At 41.4% G+C, this 24582-nt stretch overlaps 1 protein-coding gene and 2 long non-coding RNA genes across 11 annotated transcripts; 2 read left to right on the forward strand and 1 right to left on the reverse strand.

The window, feature by feature from the left end:
- Positions 1-129: 129 nt before the first annotated feature.
- On the forward strand, positions 130-17136 carry ncoa6 (nuclear receptor coactivator 6). Of its 6 annotated transcripts, XM_086030250.1 has the most exons (18): positions 130-280; positions 4494-4813; positions 5521-5676; positions 5792-5914; positions 6961-7083; positions 7173-7985; positions 8125-8256; positions 8925-9916; positions 10022-10254; positions 10351-10469; positions 11605-12086; positions 12176-12409; positions 12581-15527; positions 15664-15714; positions 15805-15835; positions 16301-16342; positions 16569-16705; positions 16799-17136. In XM_086030250.1, exons 2-18 carry the CDS (start codon positions 4534-4536, stop codon positions 16843-16845), a joined length of 6942 nt encoding a protein of 2313 aa, XP_085886376.1. In that variant the 5' UTR covers positions 130-280; positions 4494-4533; the 3' UTR covers positions 16846-17136. The 6 variants fall into 6 exon arrangements, with proteins under 6 accessions (XP_085886376.1, XP_085886343.1, XP_085886363.1 ...); XM_086030217.1 differs by having other exon boundaries at positions 8925-10254; XM_086030237.1 differs by having other exon boundaries at positions 6964-7083; positions 8925-10254.
- LOC147153466 (uncharacterized) lies at positions 2107-23341 on the reverse strand. 3 transcript variants are annotated; one of them, XR_015086781.1, is made up of 5 exons: positions 22993-23341; positions 22194-22269; positions 19528-19729; positions 16506-16696; positions 2107-4684 (listed from the first exon to the last, which is right to left on the reverse strand). It is a non-coding gene; the product is annotated as an uncharacterized LOC147153466 (long non-coding RNA). The 3 variants fall into 3 exon arrangements; XR_015086780.1 differs by having other exon boundaries at positions 22189-23336; XR_015086777.1 differs by having other exon boundaries at positions 22194-23335.
- Positions 17995-21999, forward strand: LOC147153467 (uncharacterized). 2 transcript variants are annotated; one of them, XR_015086783.1, is made up of 7 exons: positions 17999-18074; positions 19394-19459; positions 19547-19752; positions 19947-20043; positions 20219-20423; positions 20916-20966; positions 21634-21999. It is a non-coding gene; the product is annotated as an uncharacterized LOC147153467 (long non-coding RNA). The 2 variants fall into 2 exon arrangements; XR_015086782.1 differs by lacking the exons at positions 19394-19459; positions 19547-19752 and having other exon boundaries at positions 17995-18074.
- Positions 23342-24582: the final 1241 nt, after the last annotated feature.

A 24582-nucleotide genomic window follows, 5' to 3' on the forward strand; every position in this document is an offset into this window, starting at 1 on the left:
TAATTCTGTACATGTATGCTCTAAGATTCTATGTGGACATTCCTAAAAACTTGTGTCTAGTATATGTTTTGCACATTGACATATTACTCTTATTTAAATGAAAAAATATGTAATGATATTGATTTCACTGTCGCCGTTTTATGCAACATTCTTTATTTTGAAAAGACCAACGGAAACTCTTAGCGTACTTAATGCCGTGTGTTTGGTTATCCCTGTTTTGTTAGCTAATTTGGCTAGCAGATGTCGACAGGTCGAATTTATTTTCAGAAAACTATGCGTGGTAAGATGTTTTCTCATCGTTGAGTAATCTGCTATGAATAACACTTAGGTGATGTGCTAACTTCAAAAAGAATTCAAAAGCTATTCGTGCCATTTCGAAGCATCCGCTGTGAATTAGTACCTGCACGTCGCTAGCGTTTGCTAATTGAAGCTTGCTTTGATGCCCGAAGTATCCGCTTGGTCATAGATTTGATATGTTGCGAATGTGTAACATAATCTAACACAACCGGTTAGTTTATCGTGATGCAATGCAAATAGATGGATGCAGGTTTTCTATTTTCTTATTGAGACCTTTTTTGTTTTACGTGTACCGAGGCTTTGTGCCAAGGCCCTCTACTGCAGGGCCGATCCTGTCATCCTAGCGATTGTTGTTTTTTATTTTATTTCTTTCATTTTGTCGTTACAGCTTCTATTAGACAATCTTTGCCTTTCATTAATCAACACATATACATCACCTCAACGTAACACGTAGAATGCAACAACACGCGTTTTACTGTCCCCAAGCTGTTTGGTGTCTGAATGTCACAAATTTAAGGCAAACAATCATGAGTAAGCCTTTTAATTTTGTTGTACTGCTTTTCTCTGAGTGCTCGAATATCTTATCCTTAAGTCATTGGTGTATACGTGGACAACATCGTTCAAGTAACTTGAATCTAACGTAAATAATACTAAACAAGAATGCATTAAATCAACCTATGAAAGTCAGGCATTGATATATATTTTTTTAGGTCAGACATAATTATGTTTTAAAAATAAACTAATGAAAATAGCCCTTTTGGCTCTTTTGCTTTCCCGACTTGGCTACTGACAGAGTAAACCAGGTGAAACAAAAGCAAATACATAATAAATTCATACGGTAGTTCTCAGGAAACATGTTGAGGGTGACACGTGAGTCCCAAAGTGAACTTGAGCAAATTCAGTTAAAATTTGTATTATATATACTTTGACTCAAACGTTACTGCAGTGTGTTATGAGTAAATAAATAAAAAAAATACTGGTAGTGGTAGTTAATTCAGTCCTTTGATCGTCGGAGATTGTGGTAGGTATTGTAATATAAGTGACTAGTTGGACCACTGATTATAATTAAAAGGGAAGTCAACCCAAAAATTTGCTTTACAAGAATATGTTCTATGCAGGCACAGAGTTGGAGCACCTTTGCTGTATTTCTTTGTAGGAGGGAAACATCTGAAACATGCAGGGTAGTGGCCCTAGAGCAGTGTTTTTCAAACGTTTTTGAGTCAAGGCACATTTCTTTCATTGAAAAAATCCCGCGGCACACCACCAGCTAAAATAGTGGGGGGGAAAAGCTTATTTTAACAATATAAGTGTTATATTATTAATGTAAGCATTTTTTTAATATTATATTATAACATCTTGAATAGGAATTAAATAAACACAAAGAAAAAAGTATTTTATAATGTTTCTTATTGATACTTACTCGGTGTGAAACATGGGCCTGTTTGGACATGCATCACTAATTCGCTTGCCTCTAAACAAAGACAATTATCTACCTGCTGCTGCTGCTGCTACCTACTGGTATGGAAGAGTACTACAATGTAGTAACTACATGATTATGCTGCCAGGCGCTAGACCGGCACACAAATTAGATAATTTCCCACAGCACAACTGACAATATCTCACGGCACACCAGTGTGCCACGGCACAGTGTTTGAAAAACACTGCCCTAGAGGACCAGATTTGGAGACTGGTAGAAGGTGTTGTGGTTTACACGGAGTGTCGGCATGTACAAACAGGATGTAGTTTGGAAGTGTATTGCGCACTGCTGAAAATCCAATACATTCACACACAAACAACAGACAGCACAAATCTCAGTCAGGTTGTTTATTTAATCCCTGCATTATATATGTCCAGTGTTGGGGTACAGTAACACATTTAGGCAGTGACAAAGTAATGAGTTAACCTTTAAATTTTTGTAATATGACAGTTATTGAGTCAAGTAACGCGTTACAAGCTCGGGACCACAACATAAATCTAATAACATAATTCAAACAAGAGAGCAATTAATCACCCCACTTCCGAAGTAAGATATTTAGTAAACTAATTATCACAAGCATTAACTCACAGGGTAAGTAATGTCGCAAAATTGCCCCCACCTTCTCTCTTCCAAATGTTTAGTTTGTTTTAACACGATGATGAGCATTGTACATGGCTGAGAAGTTATTTGTGACGCCAATCACTGTCATGGTTTCATAAAATAAAACATATACTCAAAATAAAAGTGGCAACAAACCTAAGTAAAAAGCAGCAAGGAAATGAGTCATTATGCTTTTTAGTTGCGATTTTAATTAATTTTGTGCCATCAATTGCAGTGCGTAAAATAGTGGTCATTCTGATTGGCTGTTAGCAAGCAAAATACAAACCCGTCTGCCTCGAATGCTGCTGACATCACGCTACGGCAACTCCAATCGAACAAACTACAATATGCCCCAATAAATTAGACTGCTGCGCTAATTTATTATTTCCATTTTCTTTTGTTCAATTCACCGCGAACCTTTGTCACTATGTAGTAAAGAGAATTACAACTTACTGAGTTGTTTTTTTTTTTTAATGAAAAATAAAAACACTATACTTAGGTCTGTTTTGACTTGATCAATTCATAGTTTTGCTTTTAGAACACATGCTCTATCTATCTGGTTAGATCAATTATCCATTATATGTCATGTATCATTATTAGTTGTGTGTAAATTAATTTTATAATTTCATCGATAGTTTACAGTCTGGGATTTACTGTACAAAATATCAGTTAGAATATTTATATTAACAAATAAATCTTATTGGTACAAAAATTGATGGAAGGTGATCCCCCACCAGAGTCGAAACATTTAACATTATAGCCTACACGTTAGTTAAATATCCTCATTACAAGTTAACTTTACCAGCTACAGTATGGTCGCAAATTTTTCCTTATAAACTGTCGAAATCATTAACTCATTCACTGTCAGACATTTTCAGACCCTCTTTTACCCTAACGTTTGGAGAAAAAAATAAATACAAATCCTGGGATTGAATGGCTGGACTGTGAAAAAACAAGTAAATTAATCAATGGCAGTGAATTAGTTAAATAAATCCCCTTTTAAAAAAATAAAAAGTAACTTCAACTTGAGTTAACTGATTACGCTACAAAGATTTTATTTTAGATTAAAGATTAGAAAGATTATTGTAAAGAAATGTTGGTATTTATTATTATCTCACATGCAAGTCACTGCTAATACCGTATGTAATATATTAGAATTTAGAAGTAACTTGCCCAATACTGTATATGTCATTGGAAACAATCAAATTTGTTGATTGAAGGGGGGGGGGGAAGACTCTCAAATTGGGTCACCATGCGCAGACTGAGGAGGGCCATGTTTTCTGCGAACCACCCGTATACAACAAACTGTACAATGTGATGCAGGTTTGAAGGGTGACTTCTCCGGACTGTATTTTTCATCTTCTTTCACAGATAATACAGTAGCAAGACTGTAATGAAGTTTTGTTTTTGTTTTCACCCAGTATTTTTTATTTATTTATTTATTCCAAAAGCTTTGTGTTTATGTCGTTATCCTTTTAGAGGACCCATGACTTGCAAATGCGACCAAGCTTTCTGACACTGGGCAGCACATCCCAGTTTGCCTTGATACTCCTTTGAGATATTTTTTGCATCCTGCACAGATTCAATTCAAGGTGCTCTGTGCCATAATTAGCAAAGCAGCCGCAGAACATAAAATGAGTCTGGTGTTTTGTTCACAGTTGGGTTGGGAAAGTCCACCTCTTTTTTTTTGTACACGTGGCACAGGCAAATTTGTGGGTTGTCTTTTGTTAGAGATGGGTGGGTGAAGATTCATGAAGAGTTGAGACTTTCCTTCAAATTGTGCCAAAACAGATTCAGCGCTTTGCTGCTTCATTGAAAGCAACATTAGGGACATCTACTGGAAGAGTGAAGTCAAAGCAACCTATGTCGCTAAGAGTGAAACCTTCGCTCACTCTCATCATTCAGCAATTAAAGTAAAAATATGATTGATCAATGTATTATTCACAGAACCTTTAACGCCCTAATTTGCTGCTATACATACAAAAAAACAAAAACATTTTCATAATACAATGAAATCTCAAAACTACCAGTTGCCGACCTGTTTCCTGAGCATTTGACAAGATAAGTGATCCTTAGGATCAGATCATAATCGCTTGTTTTTTCTCATGTGAAATTTTAGCATAAACCGGTTCCAACGCCACTCCCACAAGAAGAGGAGAATGGCCGATCGAGGCACTCCACCTCAGCTGTCCCAACGGTCCGACGACCTGGAGCGTGACAGCGACTCCGACTGGGACTCTGGCATCGGCGATGACGTTGACGGTTGCCACAGAAGCCCTGAGACCGAAGAGGACAACCACCGAGATGCCACTGAAGACAGCAATGGGGCAGGAGAACATTTTACTGTTTTTGTTGCCTTTCAAGGGAGTATGGAAGATGAAGACTTCACAATTAAACTTGACACTGTCCTCAGTGGTATACCCAACATGCTTGATATGGGTTAGTATGCTTTATTTAAACCCATCTTTCTGATCTAACAATGCACTTGTCGTTAGCAGGGCCCGACCGATATGGATTTTTTTCTTGAGACAGAGGCCCATATTTGGCAGAAAAAAATTTCAGATTGCCAATTAATTGGCCAAATAAAAAAAATAGATTGTGAATGAAATCACAAAAATGTAAATTACAGGCAGAACATCTGAGACTTTGATAATACTTTGTCCTTTAGTATTTCTGATTTGGTACCGGTAAGTACAACAGAGACGAACATTCAGGTACAAAAGCCTGCAAAAAAGCTTTAACTGATTTTCTTAGGCTATAAATGTATGCAGTATGCTGTACCAGCGACATAATGCGTGTAGTTAACTGGCAAAACATTATGCATGATAACCTGTAATGTTAAATTAAAAATTTCTTCTACTGTATTAGTTTCCTTGCAATATAGTGATTACTTCAAGATAAAAAAAGAAAAAAACAGATGCCTCATCGTTGCCCTGATGCCAACGACGACGGGTGCAACGCTACAATAATAAATGCGAATTCACGATGGAGACAACTTGACATGCATTGAGAACTCTAAACTGAGTTTTGGATTCACGACAGTATTTTATTTTATTTTTTTATCTTGTCTATGTTAAAATAAAAATCACAATTCAATTCCATTTCAGATACACTGCAATTGAAAGTTGTATTCTGCCCTCTTCTAGAATCAAAGACGCTGCAGCCACAGCATGTCGAGCCGTGGAACAGTGTGCGGGTTACCTTCAACATTCCGCGGGATGCTGCTGAACGACTGAGGCTGCTGGCTCAGAACAACCAGCAGCAGCTCAGAGACTTGGGAATTCTTTCAGTTCAAATCGAAGGTTGGGATACATTGATTTTATTTCACAACCATTGCACCTAAGTTTACTGCGTCAAACACTATAAATAGGAATAACAATGAGTGTTAATAAATGAATGTTTTCCTCTATTATTTAGGAGAGGGGGCCATCAATGTTGCAGGGGGACCAAATCGAGGACAAGAAGTACGAGTTAATGGACCAATCGGTGTAGCTGGGCAAATGAGAATGGATGTGGGAATTCCAAGTCAGCCTGGTCCAGGTATTGCTGCTCTTTTGTTGCTACAATGAAACAGTGCGAGAATTGTTTGTTTTAGCTGGTCGTGTAGGACTTAATTATGAAATAAATTATTGATTAAAATTCATTATTATGCATACAGGTGATAGAAAGTTTACACAACTCTGTTGAATGCCAGGGTTTTGTGATGTTTAAAAAAAAAAATGGGACCAAGATGAATCATTTCTACACTTTCTCCACCATTGATTCTGCCTATAAGCTGTACAACTCAATGGAAGGAAAGCATATTTTGGAGAAATAAAACAAAATAAGATAATGTGGTTGAACAAGTGTGCACATCATCTTATAACAAGGGATGTGGTCACATTCAAACTCATGTTAAATGGTAGTCATCTGCCACAATTTAAAGTACGTCTGATTAGCCTTAACCTTGTTACAGCAGAAAGTAACCAACTATAAACAGAAAATTAGCAGGTAAATTAGTAAGTGTCTAGGGAGAACACAAGACATCAGTCACACAGTAAGCGCACACGTCCGAAAATCCAAAATGAAGTAGTACGTAATGTTACCGCACAAGATATTATGGTCAATGATACAGAAATCTATCAAGTGAAAGTTGGTAAAAATTGACACTCCTTTAACCAGGAAAAAAAAGTTTGATTCTGCATTTTTCTGTTCTTTTTTAATCAGCAGTAAAAAAAAGGTAGTTTGCACAAAATGATGCCAATGGACTCAGAAACTATGCCAACGTCATTTCTAAAATGCAGCATCAATGTTCTCTCTTGGTGTTTGTGGATCAGTGAAGTTGTTTCCAAATTTGAAATTTACATAAGCCATTCAGAAATATTTCCATTGCAATTTTTACACTTAACCTGCACTATTACTGTGAACGTATGTATTTTAGGCCATACCGCCCAGCCCTATCTTGGGGGGACATACATACACATACACACACACACGCACCCCGCCCCACGCACACTCAAACACACGAATCACAAAAAACGTGGCATTTGAACAAGGGTGTACACTTTTTATGTCCATTGTAGTTTAATATGCTTCTTTTCTACAAGTAGGAGTCAGGATGTCAAACCCTTCGATGGTCCCGGCAGGCTCAGTCATGACAGGCCAAGCTCTAGTGCCAGGCAACAGTGGGCAGATGCATCCACGTGCTGCAAGACCATCTTCACAGACAGGTTTTTAACATTTGTGTACTTAGAGATACTTTATAGTACCCATTTTATGGACAGGATTAAAATTGTCCAAATGATACATTCTGTTACAGATGTCATGGATCCAATGATGCCTGGCATGTCAATTCAGCAGCAGCAACTTCAGCATCAGCAGGCTGGTCCCCATGGCCCCATTGCTCCCCAAGCTGCCCATCACATGCAGGCTTTGCAGGCTGGTAGACCAATCAACCCTGCTGCTTTACAGCAGCTTCAACAACAACATCACCAACAGCAACAAGCCCAACAGCAAGCACAACTCTCGCAGCTTGGAGCCAGACCTCCATTCAACCAACCGGGCCAAATGGCTATACCTTCTGGCTGGAACCCCTCTGGAGTCCTCCAGACACCGGCCGTCCAAGGAGGTCCTGCCTGGAGGAAGCCTCCACCTCAAGCTCAGATGGTTCAACGCCCTCCATCCCTTACTACAGTCCAGACACCCAGTCACCCTCCACCACCTTATCCATTTGGTAGTCAGCAGGCAGGTCAGGTATTCAATGCTATGGGACAAGGACAATTGCAGCAGCAACAACAAATGGCAATGGGTCAGTTTGCTGCACCCCAGCCTAAAGGTCCACAGGTTGTCCCTAGTGGGGTAGTTGGACCACCTAGACCTGCTCCACCCATTCCACCCACTAGTGGCCCCCAGGGGACTCTCACTGCCAAATCCCCGGGGTCCTCATCATCTCCTTTTCAACAGGGTTCACCTGGAACTCCCCCGATGATGGCTCAGAGACCTACAACTCCACAGGGTTTCCCACAGGGGGTTGGCTCACCAGGAAGAGCAGCCCTCAACCAACAAAATAACATGCAACAAGGATTCATAGGAATGCCCCAACATGGACAACCTGGAACACAAGTTCATCCAGGTCCGTAACTTTTCTTTTGTGGGTGTCAATGTGTGTATAAAGAAAGAAACTGATATACTACTGTTTGCCATAAGAAGTGCTGTCCTTGGCATTGCTACTGTATATATGACATGACAAGTCAATGAATCTTGCCCAGCAGGTATACCGAAGCGGCCTCTGGGATTTCCAAACCAAAACTTTTCCCAAGGTCAGGTGGGCACCAGCACGCAAGGAGCCCCTGGTGGAGGACCTAGTCAGCAGCTACAAAGCAGTCAAACATTGACTCATACAGGTAAAATGCGCTCAACAGATGACTGAAATGAAACCATAGTTTTGAGTCCTTTTTGTGCGGGGGCGAGCACAATGTGTTTCTCAAATTTGATATGCAATACTGTTTGTAATACCCGTACTTACAATGACGTTTAGTTATTGAGTAAATGTTGTCCCTGCAATGGCAATCTAAAGCATTATGCTGGCATCGGGCAGAATCCTCACATTTCCAAAAAAAGGCATATTTGCTGAGTCATTGACATTGCATCACTGAAGACAGCAAGCTATTTTCAACACTTTGTATTGGTCAATAATGTGTGATTTGTGTAACATTTTGAAATGGACCAAATGTTGACATAGCCATCAATATGTGTATCACTATATTACTTAGTATTTTCACTCATTTTGTTTTGTCCCACTTTGTGGCCATTTGAATGTTGACATATTCAAACAAGCATTATTCAGCATTCAGGTAGGTGGAGGCAGAGTGCTAACTGCTATTCACTTATTATATCACTGGTGCCCATGGAAGCCCGTTTTCATTTTCAGCACTTTAGAATGTCAACAACAACAGAAATTAGTATAGATCTCTGAAAACATTTTAAGTTGACCAAATTGTGACAAAGGAGGTTTCGGCTTGACACCAGCGATATGTAAACTGCCAATGTTTTTCTTCTCTGTTTGCATCAGGGGTCCAGCAGTCTTCCTCAACACCAAGTTCAATCCATGCCCAACCCAATGTTATGGGTGTACAAAGTGGCATTCCAGGTCAGTCCCCGGGCACAGCTACTGTGTCTAGCATGACCCAGCAGCAGCAGCAGCAGCCAGGCCTTCAGACCCCAATGTTGGGCCTCCAGCATCAGGCCCAACCCGTGTCCTCCTCCCCCAGCCAGATGGTTCAAGGCCAGGGTGGAGGTCAGACTGTCCTCTCAAGGCCCCTCAGTCAAGGGCAGAGAGGAGGGATGACCCCACCCAAGCAAATGATGCCTCAGCAAGGCCAGGGGGTGATTCATGGGCAGGGCCAGATGGTTGGAGGCCAAGGGCATCAGGCAATGCTCCTGCAACAACAACAACAACAACAACAGCAGCAGCAGCAAAATTCCATGATGGAACAAATGGTTGTAAGCCAAATGCAAGGCAACAAACAGCCATTTGGAGGAAAAATACCTTCTGGGGTCATGCCTGGCCAAATGATGCGTGGCCCCTCACCAAACGTTGCAGGTAACATGGCTCAGTTCCAGGGCCAGGTTGGCCCACAGCCAATGACGCCACAACAGCAGCAGCAAATGGCTCATCTCCAACAACAACAGTTACAACAGCAGCATCAACTGCAACAACAACAACAACAACAACAGCAGCAACAACAACAACAACAACAACAACACCACCACCAGCAGATGAATCAGCAGCAGCCACAACAGGTTCCACTTACTGTCAATCCTAATCAAATGATGGGCGTGCATGGGCAACAGTTGAGGCTTCCTGCTGGTCACCCTCTTATCCAACAACAGTTGCAACAGTTACAGCAGCAACAGAAACAGCAGCAGCAAGCAATGTTGCAACAACAACAGCAGCAGCAGCAGCAACAACAACAGACAGCTCAACCACACCCACATCAATTGGGAGATCCCAATAGTGGGACAGGCGATTTGGGGGTCCAACAGATGGTCCCCGATATGCAGGTACAGCAGGCACAAGGCATGATGGGGGGCCCTCAGCACATGCAAATGGGAAGTGGACACTTTGCAGGTCATGGCATGAACTTTAACTCCCAATTCCCGGCTCAGGTTCCAATAGGGGGACCTTGTACACAGGCAGGTGGTTTTCCTGTCAGTAAAGATGTAACATTGACAAGCCCCCTGCTGGTAAATCTGCTGCAGAGTGATATCTCAGCCAGCCAATTTGGACCAGGAGGAAAGCAAGCAGGTGGCAGCAATCAAGTCAAACCCAAAAAGAAGAAACCTGCACGAAAGAAGAAGCCAAAAGATGGAGAAGGGCCCCAGCAAGTCGAGGGACCTGGGTAACCAATTTATTGGCAACAAAAAGCCACCTTTCAAAGCAAATTGTACATTAACAGTATGATTAAGGTTGACCCCCCCCCACCTTATATTTTTAGAGGTCTGGATGTGACTGCTACGATGGAGGATTCTGAACTGCAAAATTTTGGTGGCGAACAGAGTTTGGCCCTGGATAACTCAGGCGCAAAGCTTGCTGACTTTCCCAATAGGGCTGCAGGTATTTAGGAATAGTTTTATTCATTTGATTATGTTAAAATTAATGGATTAAGTATTAAGATTGACAGCGCTGCTTTACAAACATAACGGCAAACGGTAGCCATTGAAGCCTCACCGCAGAAATAGACGAGACGATTACATAGAAAAAATGTGCTTCAGACTAGGTTTCGTCCGACTATTTGTTTAAGTTTCCCGTCTGTCATTTATTGTCTACAAAATGGGCGTCCATCATAGGTGGATAGACAGATCGGTCTGTCAGCCCAGCTCTGAATAAGTGTCATTTTTCAGGTGATAATAAAAAAAAAAAAAAAGAACATTTATGGGATGGGTTGTGTGGAGCAAATGCTAGATATGCTCAGTTAAATGCAGTATAGTTTTTAAATCTGGTCAATAGTAACGTTCTTGGTCTTCGGGCCATTCTTTGTCATTTTATCAAATTTCTGAAAATCTTCCCACCTGACCATCACAGAATTTGTTGAAAAGAAATCAAGCAAGAAGATACACTTATTGATAGGAAAAACCCAGAATACAGGATTAGGTTTCTACTTACCGTCAAGTTTTCTCATGAAAAATTATTGAATGCAGGGTCGTTTAGACGGTTTTTGGCCTCCTACTCTGAAAATCCATTTTTAAACAGCATTATCTGGAAAACCGTCTCACCTGTAGCCTTCAAATTTTCTACAGTGTATATCTGTTAATAAGCCTCCAGACCTGGGATGTCAGGGGTGTAGCTCAAGTCAGGGGCGGAGCCATGGGTGGGCCTGTGTGTGCACAGTCGATGTTTCATCAGAAGAGTTATGAAAAGATTTTATTAAGGTTAAATACTTGCGCTGTGTTGCTTTAAAAATGGCTTTTCAGAGTATGATGCCAAAAACTGTCAAAACTACCCAACATTCAATGATTTTTCATGACAAAACTATTGACAATAGAGACCAAATATTTAGGATTTTTCCTAGTAACAAGTGTCTTTTTCCTAGAATTTTTTCAGGACATCCTGAGATGGTCAGGTGGGAGGTATTGATGAAATGAGATGGAATGACCGTTCCATGTTGTTAAGTTTCTTACTGTGTCCAGTTATCACACTGTTCTTTGTACATATATTGACATGTTTCCATTTGGTATCTGTTTTCCCCAAGTATTTCCTGGTCAACCAGGTGATCAAAGGATATTGCAGCAGGTACCAATGCAGTTCATGCAGCAGCAACAACAGCAGCAGCAGCAGCAGCAAATTCAACACATGCAACAACAACAGCAAATTCAACAACAACAGCAAATTCAACAACAACAACAACAACAGCAGCAAATTCAACAACAGCAAATTCAACAACAACAACAACAACAACAACAACAGCAGCAGCAGATTCAACAGCAGCAACAAATTCAACAACAACAGCAGCAGATTCAACAACAACAACAACAACAGCAAATACAGCAACAATTACAACAGCAGCAGATGCAGCAGCAGCAGCAGCAGCAGCAGATGCAACAGTTGCAGATGCAAGGTCTCCAGAATGTTCAAGGGCAGCAGGGCATGACGGGACCACAGACAGGTGGCCAACCCCAGGTACACCATCAGTTGCAACAGCAGCAAGGTCAACAGCAACATCTACAACATCAGGTAATTTGCTTGAAATACGAGAACATTTTGCAATATGCATTAGATATCCATTGATCTAATCCTGCTTGATTTTCAACCCCAAACTACAGCAACAGCAGCAGATGTTAATGATGCTTAAGATGCAGCAAGAGCAGAAAAATCGCATGTCCATCGCTCCAGGGGGTCAACTCCCTCCTCGTGTCATTGGCAATCAACCCGAGGCACAGAGACTCCCAGTCTCACAGCAAGGGAACATGCCTGTCATGATCAGCCTTCAAGGACATGCAGGATTAGCGCCATTGCCTGATAAAGCAAGAGGGATGCCCCTGATTATAAATCCCCAGGTGAGGGAAAGGGCTGTACTTATGGGTATTGTTCTTCAAGAAAAGACTTGACTAATAAAGAAAGCTACATTTTGTAATGTCAAAATTTCTACATTGAGTCTTGATGCTAAGAGCTTATTACAGTATGTTGTGAGTGTGTAGTATTTTATTGAGTCAAGTTTTGCCATTTAGCTTACAGGTGCTGCACGACGAATGTCCCTTCCTGAATCGGGGCAGGGTCCCCAAGGCACTGGATCTGATGAGACAACTTCTGGGAACCACCCAAAGCAGGATAAGACAAGTGGTGTAGAAATGGGCATGCAGCCTGGGAATGGCGCCCAACAGATGATGGCCAACCAGAGTTCCGCACCACACGTGATGAAGCAAGGCCCTGTTCCGTCATCAGTGGCCCAGCACCCTGGAGCAAGTCCCCAACAACAATTGCCCACGCAACCTCAACAAGGAGGACCCATGTCCGGCATTCATTTCACTAACGTTCCCACAACTTCACAGAGTTCCAGACCAAAAACTCCCAACAGGGCTAGCCCCAGGCCATACCATCACCCCCTCACCCCAACTAATCGTCCACCGAGCACCGAGCCCTCAGAAATCAACCTTTCGCCAGAAAGGCTCAATGCTTCAATTGCAGGGCTTTTTCCACCTAAAATCAACATTCCTCTGCCACCTAGGCAGACAAACTTAAACAGGGGATTTGACCAACAGGGCCTTAACCCAACAACTTTGAAAGCCATTGGACAGGCGCCTCCAAACTTAACTTTACCAGGCAACAACAGTGGAAGTGGTGGAAATAACGCTAGCAACAGTCAACAGCCTTTCTCTGCTGGTACTGGTGGGGGAGGCACTAAACCGGAGAAGCAGTCTGGAGGACAGAATAAAAGGGCAAGCCCTAGCAATAGTCGTAGGTCAAGCCCAGCTTCCAGTCGCAAATCAACCACACCAAGTCCTGGAAGACAGAAGGGCGCAAAAGTGCCCATCAATGGCCCTCCCCAACCTCAACAGCTGGTTAATGCTCAGGGGCAAACGTCGATGCTAAGTCCTACTTCAGTAACACCAAATCCAGTATCTTTGCCGTCGCAGTTAATTGGCAGCATGGAGACACAACAAACCCAGAGTCCCTTCCATGGTTTACAAGGTAACCCTCCCGAGGGCATCAAAGAAAGTCAGACAACGATGGCATCGGAGCAACGTCAGATATCTCAGCCTCAACCACATCCTCAGCCTGTGCGGGAGTTATCGGCTCCAAGATTGACAAGTCCTCGTCTTCCCGCTCCTCAGCAGCTAAAATCTGACTTGGAGTTGCAATCTGGAACAGTCGATAGGCAGTCAACACACAAAGCACCATTGCAGGACTCTGGGGGATCAGGGGCTGTCAGGATTGGTGCCACTTCCCTCAACCAGCTTCTGGACGTCCCGAGCAAGCCTCTTCGACCTGCGCATGGTAACATGCTTAGGGACGTTATGGCAAAAGACAGCCTTAAGTCAGCCATGGATCCAGAGAGACAACTTCACTTTAATACTCAGAGTACAGACATGCTGGCCCCTGTCACTACTTCAGCCACTCCTAATGAATCAGAAGCTAAACCCAAGCCTCCTGTGTCAACTCCTATTAGCAGTCACAGCATGCATGCTAACGTGACCTTCAGTTCCGTTCCTAGCAATAACCAAAACCCTTTACTCTCTCCTGGTGCCAGTTCCAGTCTGAGTACAACTACTAGCCTTTGTTCTACCTTCACTAACACTAATGTTGTGCAGAGTGTAAGCCCTAAACCCGTTACTTCCACTCAGGGTAGTCATTCGTTAGCTGTTAGCAGCAGTTCTAACACCAGCTCTAGTCCAAGCCAAGCCAATGTGATGCTCAAACCCGGCATGGGCCCGAAACCCATTACAAGTGTTCATTCTGTCATACAGATTCCTGCTTCATCCAATTCGATTTCTCCCAACCAGATCACTGTATTTGTCACACCTAACCCAATCACTTCTGCACCGACATCCCAAGTTCCTGCATCTATGGTCTCCACAATGGTGACTCTTCCGAACAAGAACATTCGGCCACAGGATATTCGGCATCAGACGCCTGTAACTCGACCGCCTCAGTTTATCACCACCACACCGGTTTTTATCAACCCAATTTTTCAAGTCCCAAGTACATCTGTTTCGCCCAATACCACAGTAGTTTCTCAGTCAGTCACTATGGTGGGACCTATCCAAGTATCTACTACAAATATTCAACTTTCTACTGCCCCGAGTTCCACACAGTCCTCGGGGGCAAACATAAGTGCATCTCAACTTGCACAAGGCGCTGTTGGACACCTTCAGACTGTCACCAGTGTGTCCTCGGCTACCACAATTGGTGCGCATTTGACTCCTCAGCAAATCAACCACGGGGCTCTTAAAATAGAAAATGCAGTTGGAACTCAGAAATCAAGTCCAGCGGTCCGTCAGCCATCTCATCCAAGCCCTTCGACATCCTCCTCTTTTCAACCTCCCACCGCATCTCCGCCTTGCTCAAGTCCTAGCAACATGAACACACTTCAAAAGGGCCTCATGTCTTCCGTTCCCACTGCCCAGTTAAAAAGTAAGACGGCGCAGGTAACCATAGCTCTCTCTGGAAAAGCTGATTCCCAGATACCTGCTCAGGTATCCAGTGTGGCTGCTCCACCACATGTCTTACACCCTTCCGCTAGTCCAGTTATTCCAATTGAAGCAGCAGTGGCCCACACCACTGTTGCCACTCCAAACCTTACTACACCAGCAGTTTCCTCTTTTGTTTCGGTTCCTGGTCAAGTTACTGTTTCGACACAGGCTCCATTGCCTCCTACAGCTTCACTGTCAAACTTCACCCAAGCTGCAACATCCCAAAATCCCATCGCCAGTGTAGTCGGTACCATTACTGCAGTCTCCTCCACGTCCTTGCTCTCTACAGTCAGCCCAGTTCAAAACCCAGTACCATCTGTGGTTCCAATTGTTGCCAAGCCTGGACTGATTCAGGAGACCCCACCTCCAAATTCATCTGTTGCTAGCGCCAGCAGAGTTCCACTTTCTCAGACTGGAGCTGTGTCTTTTGCGCCCGCCATTTCACAAGCAGTGGCTCCTGCTGAAACTATTCAGGCCACGCCAGGTAAATGCAAGTCTTAAATAAGATTGTACTGGATGCTAGGTACTTCTGTGTCGTCAGACTTTAGCCCACGTTTTTGTGTACTGGGAATTATTTCAAACTCATGAGTATGTTGTGACTCCTATCCGCCTTCACTTAGAATCTGTTCACCAAGATGCTTCACAAGAGCCCGTTGCTGTTGAGAAGACAAGTGAGTGTGTCATTTTCTGCGGATAAAGCCTGTTTTATGATCCCCTTTGTAATTAAGTGTGATAGATGTGTTTTTTTACTGTCGTTTCAGGTGAAGAAGTCATGACAAGTCTTGATCAGGGGTAAGATTCCTCACACCATGAGTGCTGCTGTCACTTTATGACTAAATGTATAGCTGAATACTTGAAGAGCTTTGTTTTACTAAGATATTCCTTGTTAATGATCATCTAAGTTGGCCTAAGACTTACTTGTGCTCTTGAAGAAGAAATGCTTAGAAATGTCTTACTCTACTGAAACTCAGGGAGATCATGTGGTTTGCCAAGGGGGTATATGGTGAAAATCAGTGAGCCTTGTGGCCTCGGCACATGGTATGTATGATGAGCATGAAACAGTCTACTAATACTACGGTAATGCATGTCTCAGGTTAAACCAAATGACAGTGCATATATACAACAGTTCATATATACAACTCCGCTGACCTTCATGGCCTCATCTCTTTTCTGGGGATTGTAGTAATATGGTTTGGAAGTGAAGCCATGTTTGTTCAGCACAGTTAGTTTACCGCTGTTTTTCCACTTCTATCACAGATGGGCAAAGAAAAGAAAGACGCCCATCAACTTAGTTCCAAGGTATGTATTTGAACAGGTTTGCGCTGCAAAGACACAAGCAGTGGTCATGTTGACATAGTGGAGCTGTCGGGATGAAGATGGACAGTATCTGTGGTAGATGAGGAAAAACAGCAGAGTCCTGCGCGGTATTCTATCTTCCTGAGTAGTGAAGAGTTTAACTCACCCCCTCTTTAATAATGCTGTGTCATTTTCTTCTGTTTGTTCGTCTTCTATCTGCCATTCCCAGGGCTGCTGTGGAGAAACCCAAGGGGCCGAGTAGACGCAGCTCCCGAGCAGAGAAGGAGGTGGAGGAAGAGCCAGTAGCAGAAAGTGGTGTCAGGAAGAGATCAGCACGGCCTGGAACAACTGCTGCTGCTGTTAAAGGTAACACAATCACAAGTGAATAAATGCCATAAACTAACAAACCGGAATGTCGATTGACACACTACATGGTACTTAATGTCTGTATTTCAACAGAAACTGGAGCCAGCCCCACCCAGGCCAAACGAAGGAAGTCAAAATAGGAGCAAACGTCTGCTTTGACCACTGTTGTTTTCTGCTGTGAATCACTTGATTTAGATTTCCCTATCCCACCTTATGATTTTTTTTTTTTAACTCGGAAGAAATCATGTACAGATTGTTTTAAAAAGAATAATGATGTGTTGTCCGTCCTGTAATGTGATATTGTGGTTAAAATGTGTGCAAATAGTAATGTTGTTTTTTGTTACATGCTGGATTAATCATGTTTAGACTGATATTGGAGCTTGTCCTGTTTGCAAAATTGTTAAAACTGAATTAAATTTTCTACTGCTTTAGCCAGTGTGTCAAAGGAATGTAATTTTTTTTGTTTGTCACAACAAACGTTATTGTTGAACGCAGATTTGTTCCTTAGATGCTCCTTATTGTACATTAAAGCCATTGAGGTATATTTTAATATAGACTAATACAGTTAATCTTCATTTGCTCCTATCTTAAATTAAGAGTTGCTGTGTCTGCAGACCAAGGGGGTCAGTAGGTCATTAGTGCTTGAGGGGGAGAACAGGATGCCCACAAGGAGTGAACATCTGTTTAAACTATTCTACCCTTTCCTTGGTGTTATCTGAGTCTTCCCAAGGTAATAAAACCAAGGGGAGTGAAACCTTTTGGCTCTGGACAGGACAATTGGGGCAGTTTACTTCCACTGGAAGCTTTGGGGGAAGAGAATAAAGAATTTAGCTATTTGGAGGTAATCATATGTAATAATTTAGTTGGAATATTCATCACGCTCTCAAGAAGGCAGACACGAGAGTGGGCAGACGCGCGCGTGGCAACTTTTTGGGACACCTTTTTTGACATCAGCTGTATTGGACAATAAAATCTTTTTTCTAATCGACTGACTGTTGAAAAGTTTCTTTTCCATGATCAATCCAGCCTTGCTCTGCGTCTTCTCCGGAGGGACGCCGAGACGGACCTGCTCTTCAAAAAAAAATACACTACATCCAACGCACTCTTTCAAGGAATGTTAAAATGAAGCATTTCTTTGCCCCTATCGAGACTCGCATCGGATACTGTCCCGTCAGTGATTTGTCGTTTTGAATTTTTAGAATCTGAAGCGGTCACTCGATCAAGCAACAATTTAATTCAATCGCTATGTAGTTTTGACTGCGCATGCGCAATCCGTGTCTGTTGCATCCCGCAATTTCACCTGGGTTACTAATAAAAAAATAACGCTGTCCATGAATGGCGATAAGGCACATGGAGACCCACAGCACAGGTACCCCTCGTTTAAAGGTATACTGTATACCATGTAGATCACATGGAGTTGATGTCGTCCCTGTTATAGACAAGGATCTGCTACCGAGCTATGAATTAACGGCGAACAAATATCTTAGCCACGAGACGCACATAGCCATTTAATCAGTTTTTATGTATTAATGTTAATATATTTCTACGATGCACATGTACACTTGAATGACTAACTTACCGGCATTTTAAACTTTCACCTGTGAGGCCTATGCTTTTTCACAAATTTCAGGTAAATTTGGCAATTAAAGGAAGCGGCCGATAGGTCCTCTGGTGATGTTTTTATTAGGAATTATTACTACAATTCCGGTCTTACGTTAAAACGACGCCACAAGCCAACATGGCGGTCAAGTCGGTGAAAGCAAACATTTGGTTTCATTTGTTTTACGATTTCAATATGTGATAAAATGTCGTCTGACTACAACAACAATCAGCATGCATTGGCAAAAGTTCGAAATAAACAGAAATTGGACGTGATTGATCTAACGTTAGATTAATGTACTTACTAGCAGCCAAGAGGCACTTAGAAGTCCAGTACAAAATGTTTTTTATTTTTACGTTTTTTAAAGGTCAGTTATAATGTTCAAAACACTAATACACATAACACACATTATTCAGATAACGTTTTTAAAGGAACAATGTATAGAATGTTTTAATTTTTCCATGATCATTCATTTAAAAAAACAAAACACTATTCATTTCAACAATATGCAAAAAAAAATAGGCTCTATCACATCAACGTAATTACTTTTTTAAATAATTGTAGGTGAGGTAATCTGTAATTATGGGGCGCGTCTCCCCTACAGGGCTACCATATTCTGCTGCCATCTTGGTGCTACGGATACTCAAAGGAGACAAACTTAGCCAACGTAGTTCCTTGGCAACATGACTACAACTTGTGTAAAGAATGCAGTACACTGACTTCATGACTTGAGGGAATACTTGGGAGTCGTTTGCAGAGCTGGGGATTTTACTAATCTGTTATTCGTCATGCGTCTGCAGCGTGGGTTCTCTTCCGTCGTTCGATATTCGCATTTTTTTCGGGGGTTATAGTACCCGCTCTACCTCCGATTTTAAACGGGCTTCCATCAGCGATTCCGACTGCAAACTTAAATAGCCCCCAGATATGGAAGATATGTAATTCAAAGTGCTTTACATGAGTTAATTATCTAAATATTGTTTCAAGTTTGTTTCAATTTATCATCTCAAGTTGCAACATGTTATGGAAATAAAGATTCATTTTGAATTTTCTGGTTTATTCAAAGAAGTCACACGATGTATGTTCAATAGATCAAGGTGCGTCAAACTCTGGTACAAGCCCAGGCCTGTTCTTGGAGGCCCTCTCTCACCCCTTTGGTACATGGCCCTCCCCATTTACGTACACTTGAATTAATCATAAGGCCGCAATACAACATCTTACTTACTGTATTGTGGCGTAAACAGGTCCCCGACTTCACTATGATGGAGGAAACATGCATCTCTATTCATACAAAGGAGGCAGCAACCACCCACAGAGTCCATCCATCCATCATCTATATCGCTTATCCTCACGAGGGTCGCGGGGGTGCTGGAGCCTATCCCAGTTGTCTTCGGGCAGTCATTGGAGTGAAACTGGTCTCTGCCCACCTTTGAAACATGGGGTTACAAATGTAATTTACATATGAAATAGCTGAACTATGTATGCACAGGAAAGATCAAGAGCATGATTATGTGTTTCCATCAAATACATTGAATTCCAGTGATTGGGCTGTGTTGATTCGAAATACATAATACCACAGATTCTTTGCATCTTATGGAATTCTTCACCAGGTTGTTGATTGTTTTGTCTATGTTGCTATTATAGAACTAGTCAAAGAGGAGGAGGAGGGCGAATTTCTTCTCCAGAAAAATGGCTCACCTTTGGCTGACCTAAGCAGATGTGCATGTGTGTGTGTCTCTCGGTAAATCAGATAAGTCCAAGCAGTCCTCCCTTATGTGTGACTGATAAGATATTTTCAAAGGATTTAAAATGTTCACAAGGCCTTTTCACTTGCAGGCCTGTTAATTTTGAAGTCTACATTTATCCAATGTGTGTGTGTGTGTGTGTGTGTGTGTGTGTGTATTTCCTCTGTATAGGTACCTGATAAGTAAGTTTTAAGCTTCCCACCATTCAAAATGACCTTGACTTTCAAGTCTTAAAATTAAGGAGTGAAAGATGCCTAAGACGGTGAGCTCACTCCCCCTCCCCCCAAAAAGTGGACTATATGAACGAGGGTACAAGCAGATGTTCATCAGAAAATAAATCTCGGCTGAGCAGAAACAGAGACAAGAAGAATCGAAGGTCATTGACAATGAACAGTTAAGTTAATACTTTTGGACTTCAAAAGAGTCATATCCATACATTAATGATGGATAATACTACTTTCTGTAATGTATATATATATATATATATATATATATATATATATATATATATATATATATATATATATATATATATGGAGGCTCTCCATCTGTTTGGCACCCTCTGATTGAAATTGATGATACTAATGCGTCTGAAACCGCTTCAGTTATAGATAAAAACGCCTTTCAGCAGCCTGGTAAGTTTTTACATTATAAATATCTCCTTGTCTACAAAGTTGTGAAACCGTCGTGGATCGGTAACAGTTATTCATTCAGAAAAAGGAAAAAAAAAAGTAGGCCTATGCAGACTGTCAATATGATCTCTAAGCTTATACAATGGCTCTATCTTTTGGCTGTCATGAGAGTCGCGCTCTAGATGTACCAGAAAAAAAATATTTAAAAAAAATCCAAACCTCTTTTTTTTCTGCAGCAGACGGAGGCGCTCCACCTGTTTGGCACCGTCTGATTGAAATTGATGATGGTATTGCAGAACCTTGTTTTCTACAAAGTTGTGAAACCGTTGTGGATCGGTAAATGTGTTATTAAATCAGGAAAAATGTACGCGTACGAACACTGGCAGTAAGATCTGTAGGCTTATACAATGGCGCCGTCTTTTGAAATACAGTACATGTAACTGGTCATGTGATCTGTAAGATCATATAAATCTTTTCGTTTACATATGACTGGTAATATGATCTGTTAGATTACACACTTGCGGCATCTTTTGGTTGTCATGAGACTGGCAATATGATCTGTAAATTTATACAACGGCTCTATCTTTCGGCTGTCATGAGAATCGCAGCCTGGAAGCCTACATTTTTACCTATCAAATGGGGTTAAGACCTGTACTATAATCTTATTGTTGACGACTCAGTAGATTAAAACAGCATCCTGATATATTTTTCTAAAATTTTATTAATTCTGTTTGATTATAAATAAATTTTAACTATTCAAGAAAAAATATACTTTTTATTTATTACTTTTTGCAAAGTTGATATTTACTTACAAATAATATTTAAATTTCATGACAATTTTATGAAGTTGATATATTTAACTACAAATATGTTTTTAATTTAGATTAAGTACAATTGACTTGTATTTACAACATGTTAAATTCAATGTTTCTTTCCTTTTTTTCCCCCCCACAGGACCACCCGAGAGAGATGTGATAGCTAACAGACGACCAACATCACGGCATGAAAGACCTGTCAGACTGAGACGACCTGTCTCAAACAGTGAGATAACACTACGGCATGTAAGACTTGTCAGACTGAGAAGACCTATCTCAGACAGTGACATAATAACAATCCTCGGGGAACGTCATTCTGTACTTGCTCAAACCTTGCAAGTTGTGAACAAGTTGACCTCTCTGGCTGACAGGTTGACCTCATTATGGTGAATCAGTATTCAGCACTGTCCTCATGAACAGGTGCTAAAGTTCTATAGCCTTTTTTATATCGTGTTTTTTTTTTTTAAATATTCTATGTATGCATGATTTTTAAAAAAAATATTCTATGTATGCACGATTTTTTAAAAATAGATTTTTTGTATGCATGTTTTTGAATAGTCTTTTCTATCCAATGTGTTTTGTTCTAATAAACTGTCTATAATGGAAAACTCTGAAATATAGGCTTTTGAGATACCCAACGATTTGCAAGATCTAGTGAATCACATAAACGAACATGTATCAGATCAAAACATACCTTACCAAATACAGATTGGCGATGATGCTGATCCATTCAATGCAATACGTCTTATTGAAGATTTTGTAGATTTCTTTAACCCTTTAGAAGACGCACTAGCACGTTTAGCACACCCATCACAAGTGATGGATCACAATACAGAACAAATCACAGCGTCACCTAGTGGTACAGTACACCTGCTATCACAACAAAATGATTAATTAACTACACAAACATCTGACGATGCAAAAATGCAGATCAGTGAGGTTGAAGTAACTACACAACCATCACAACCAACCATGTGAAGGGATACAGAACACCTGTTAGCACAACAAAATGATGAATTAACTATACACAAACATCAGAGAATTCAAATTTGTTAGTATCGGGGCAATATGATCGAACTTTCTTGTCCTTGTCGGGAGTCTACCTGCAGCATTGTGGACAAGCTGCGGACTTTTAATACTAGACAGGAAGACCAGAGAGTAAAACGCTACAATGATCGAGGTGAGACATAAACTCATGGATTATGATTTCTGCGTCACTAGTCAATAGAATTTACACATTTTTGCAATATTACGAAGATGGAAAAATGCAGTTCTAAGAATATTCTTAAATGTGCATTTCAAAACAGAGTCAAATATGACTGAGATTTTTTGTTGAATCACTTTGCGTAATAGTACATTTTTCGAGACTCGGAGTGGTGTCCTTAAATAGGTGCCGACGACGAGCAGGGCCAATAATATTTAATCAACATCTTGGTTTGTCGAAGTCGGTAATCAGAAATGCTAATGCAAGCCTGTTTAAAGTAATAGTCGGACCGACCTATAGGTGATTACTGTTTGGTCTGGCCGGACAAAATGGCGGATAAACGGACGGCGGAAGGGTACCCCAGCTGTTGACAGAAGGCAATAAACGAACCACGAGTTTATAGTAAAATGCCCAGCTCTGGAAAATACAAAGTAAACAACAGAGAGCTGGACTGGAGGCATCCTCCCTGGAAGAAGGTTTGACGTTCTGACAACATGTCACTCAGTAACTCAGGCTTATAAACTGTAAAACATCAGGCCTATATGACATAATAAAGGATAGAGCATAAAAGGAACCTTGGCAACTGCATAGCAACTGATACATCAAGTAACAAACAGTCACAAAAGTACCACCCCCCTCAAGGGGCACCACCCGGTCCCTAGAATCTAAAATAACAAAAGACAAAGTCAAAAATCGAAAACACTAAACTACAACAAGAATCAAAATAACTAAAAAAAAACAAATACAAACAGACAAGACACAAAGTGTGTAGAGGGAGCTGACGTTACAATCCTGTCCATCCCGCGGCTCGCGAGCCGTATGCGGCTCTTTGGCCGGTTTCATGCGGCTCTTGAAGCCCTTTTTGAAAATGAGCTTAGCTTGCGCTGTCAACCTCATTATTGTGTAAGTGGTGAGGGGTGGGTAGCATGGTAAAAAGTTAAAGTTCCTTGCTATCGTTCTTGTCTTATTTGGTTGCAAAACAATGACAAACAGTCTTCTTAAAATGTAATTTTACTCGCCAGTGTGGCATTTCAGGACCTCATTTCGGGGGTTCATGTTACACGGCCAATCAGGCGCCCAATTGGCTGCGCAACCCATGTGATAATTTGACACGTGTGAAAAAAATGCATTGATGATTGGCTGACTGACATTTCTCCCGCAGAGCTATGTATACAAAAGCCAGAAGCTACGTTACATTATCTTACGATTCAAACATAAATAAAAAGAGATATCACCGCGACGTGCCATCGTCCGGTGGAGAGCAGTGTCCGTGGTTGAGACTTCCACTTCAACCGACTTCTACTCCTTGCCTCGGACAACACATCAGAGATAAGTCGACCTCCAAATTTAAGCATGTCAGTAAGCACAGAAAAATAAACTAACCAGGTGATTATTTTCAGAGCTGGGCGCTTGACCCTTTTTTGCCGGTCCGTCCTCCGTCCTCCGTCCGTGACCTGGGTACCCTTATGGCCTCATCGCTCCGTCCTTATTCATAAAAATGGTCAACCCCCACAACCTCATCCCAAACCTCATCCATCCTCGTCCTTTTAAAGCGCTTCCGTCCTTGCATTCCGTCGGTCTGAACGGTCACAAATATTTTTTTTCATATATATTTAAGATTGAGCAAAAACGCAATACTATTGTGTTTTATTGCAAAACGTTTTCTTTTTAAGACAATTTCATTTATTATAAAACAATTATTGCAAAATAACTCAAGGCTATTTTAAGAGGAAACAAAGACTTCCACCTCCGGGTTGGGTCTTTTAAATGTATACGTTGGTAGGGATTTTTACGGTCTAAAGATGTCCCACACAAGGACATACTTCGGCCGATACTCTGAGCAGAGTGAAAAGGGGAGATGGAGCAGAGTCAAGAAATACGACA

This window comes from Filicampus tigris, chromosome 1 (genome assembly GCF_054856515.1).
Source record: "Filicampus tigris isolate MCC_2025a chromosome 1, RoL_Ftig_1.0, whole genome shotgun sequence".
NCBI classification, from domain to species: Eukaryota; Metazoa; Chordata; class Actinopteri; order Syngnathiformes; family Syngnathidae; genus Filicampus; species Filicampus tigris.

What these genes read in the sequence shown, in the direction of transcription:
- ncoa6 (XM_086030217.1), top strand. Translation starts at nt 4,534, where the DNA reads ATGGCCGATCGAGGCACTCCACCTCAGCTGTCCCAACGGTCCGACGAC. An exon ending in AAGACCATCTTCACAGACAG is followed by an intron (nt 7,084 to 7,172) that starts GTTTTTAACATT and finishes ATTCTGTTACAG; the next exon opens with ATGTCATGGATCCAATGATG. An exon ending in CTTTCCCAATAGGGCTGCAG is followed by an intron (nt 10,470 to 11,604) that starts GTATTTAGGAAT and finishes GTTTTCCCCAAG; the next exon opens with TATTTCCTGGTCAACCAGGT.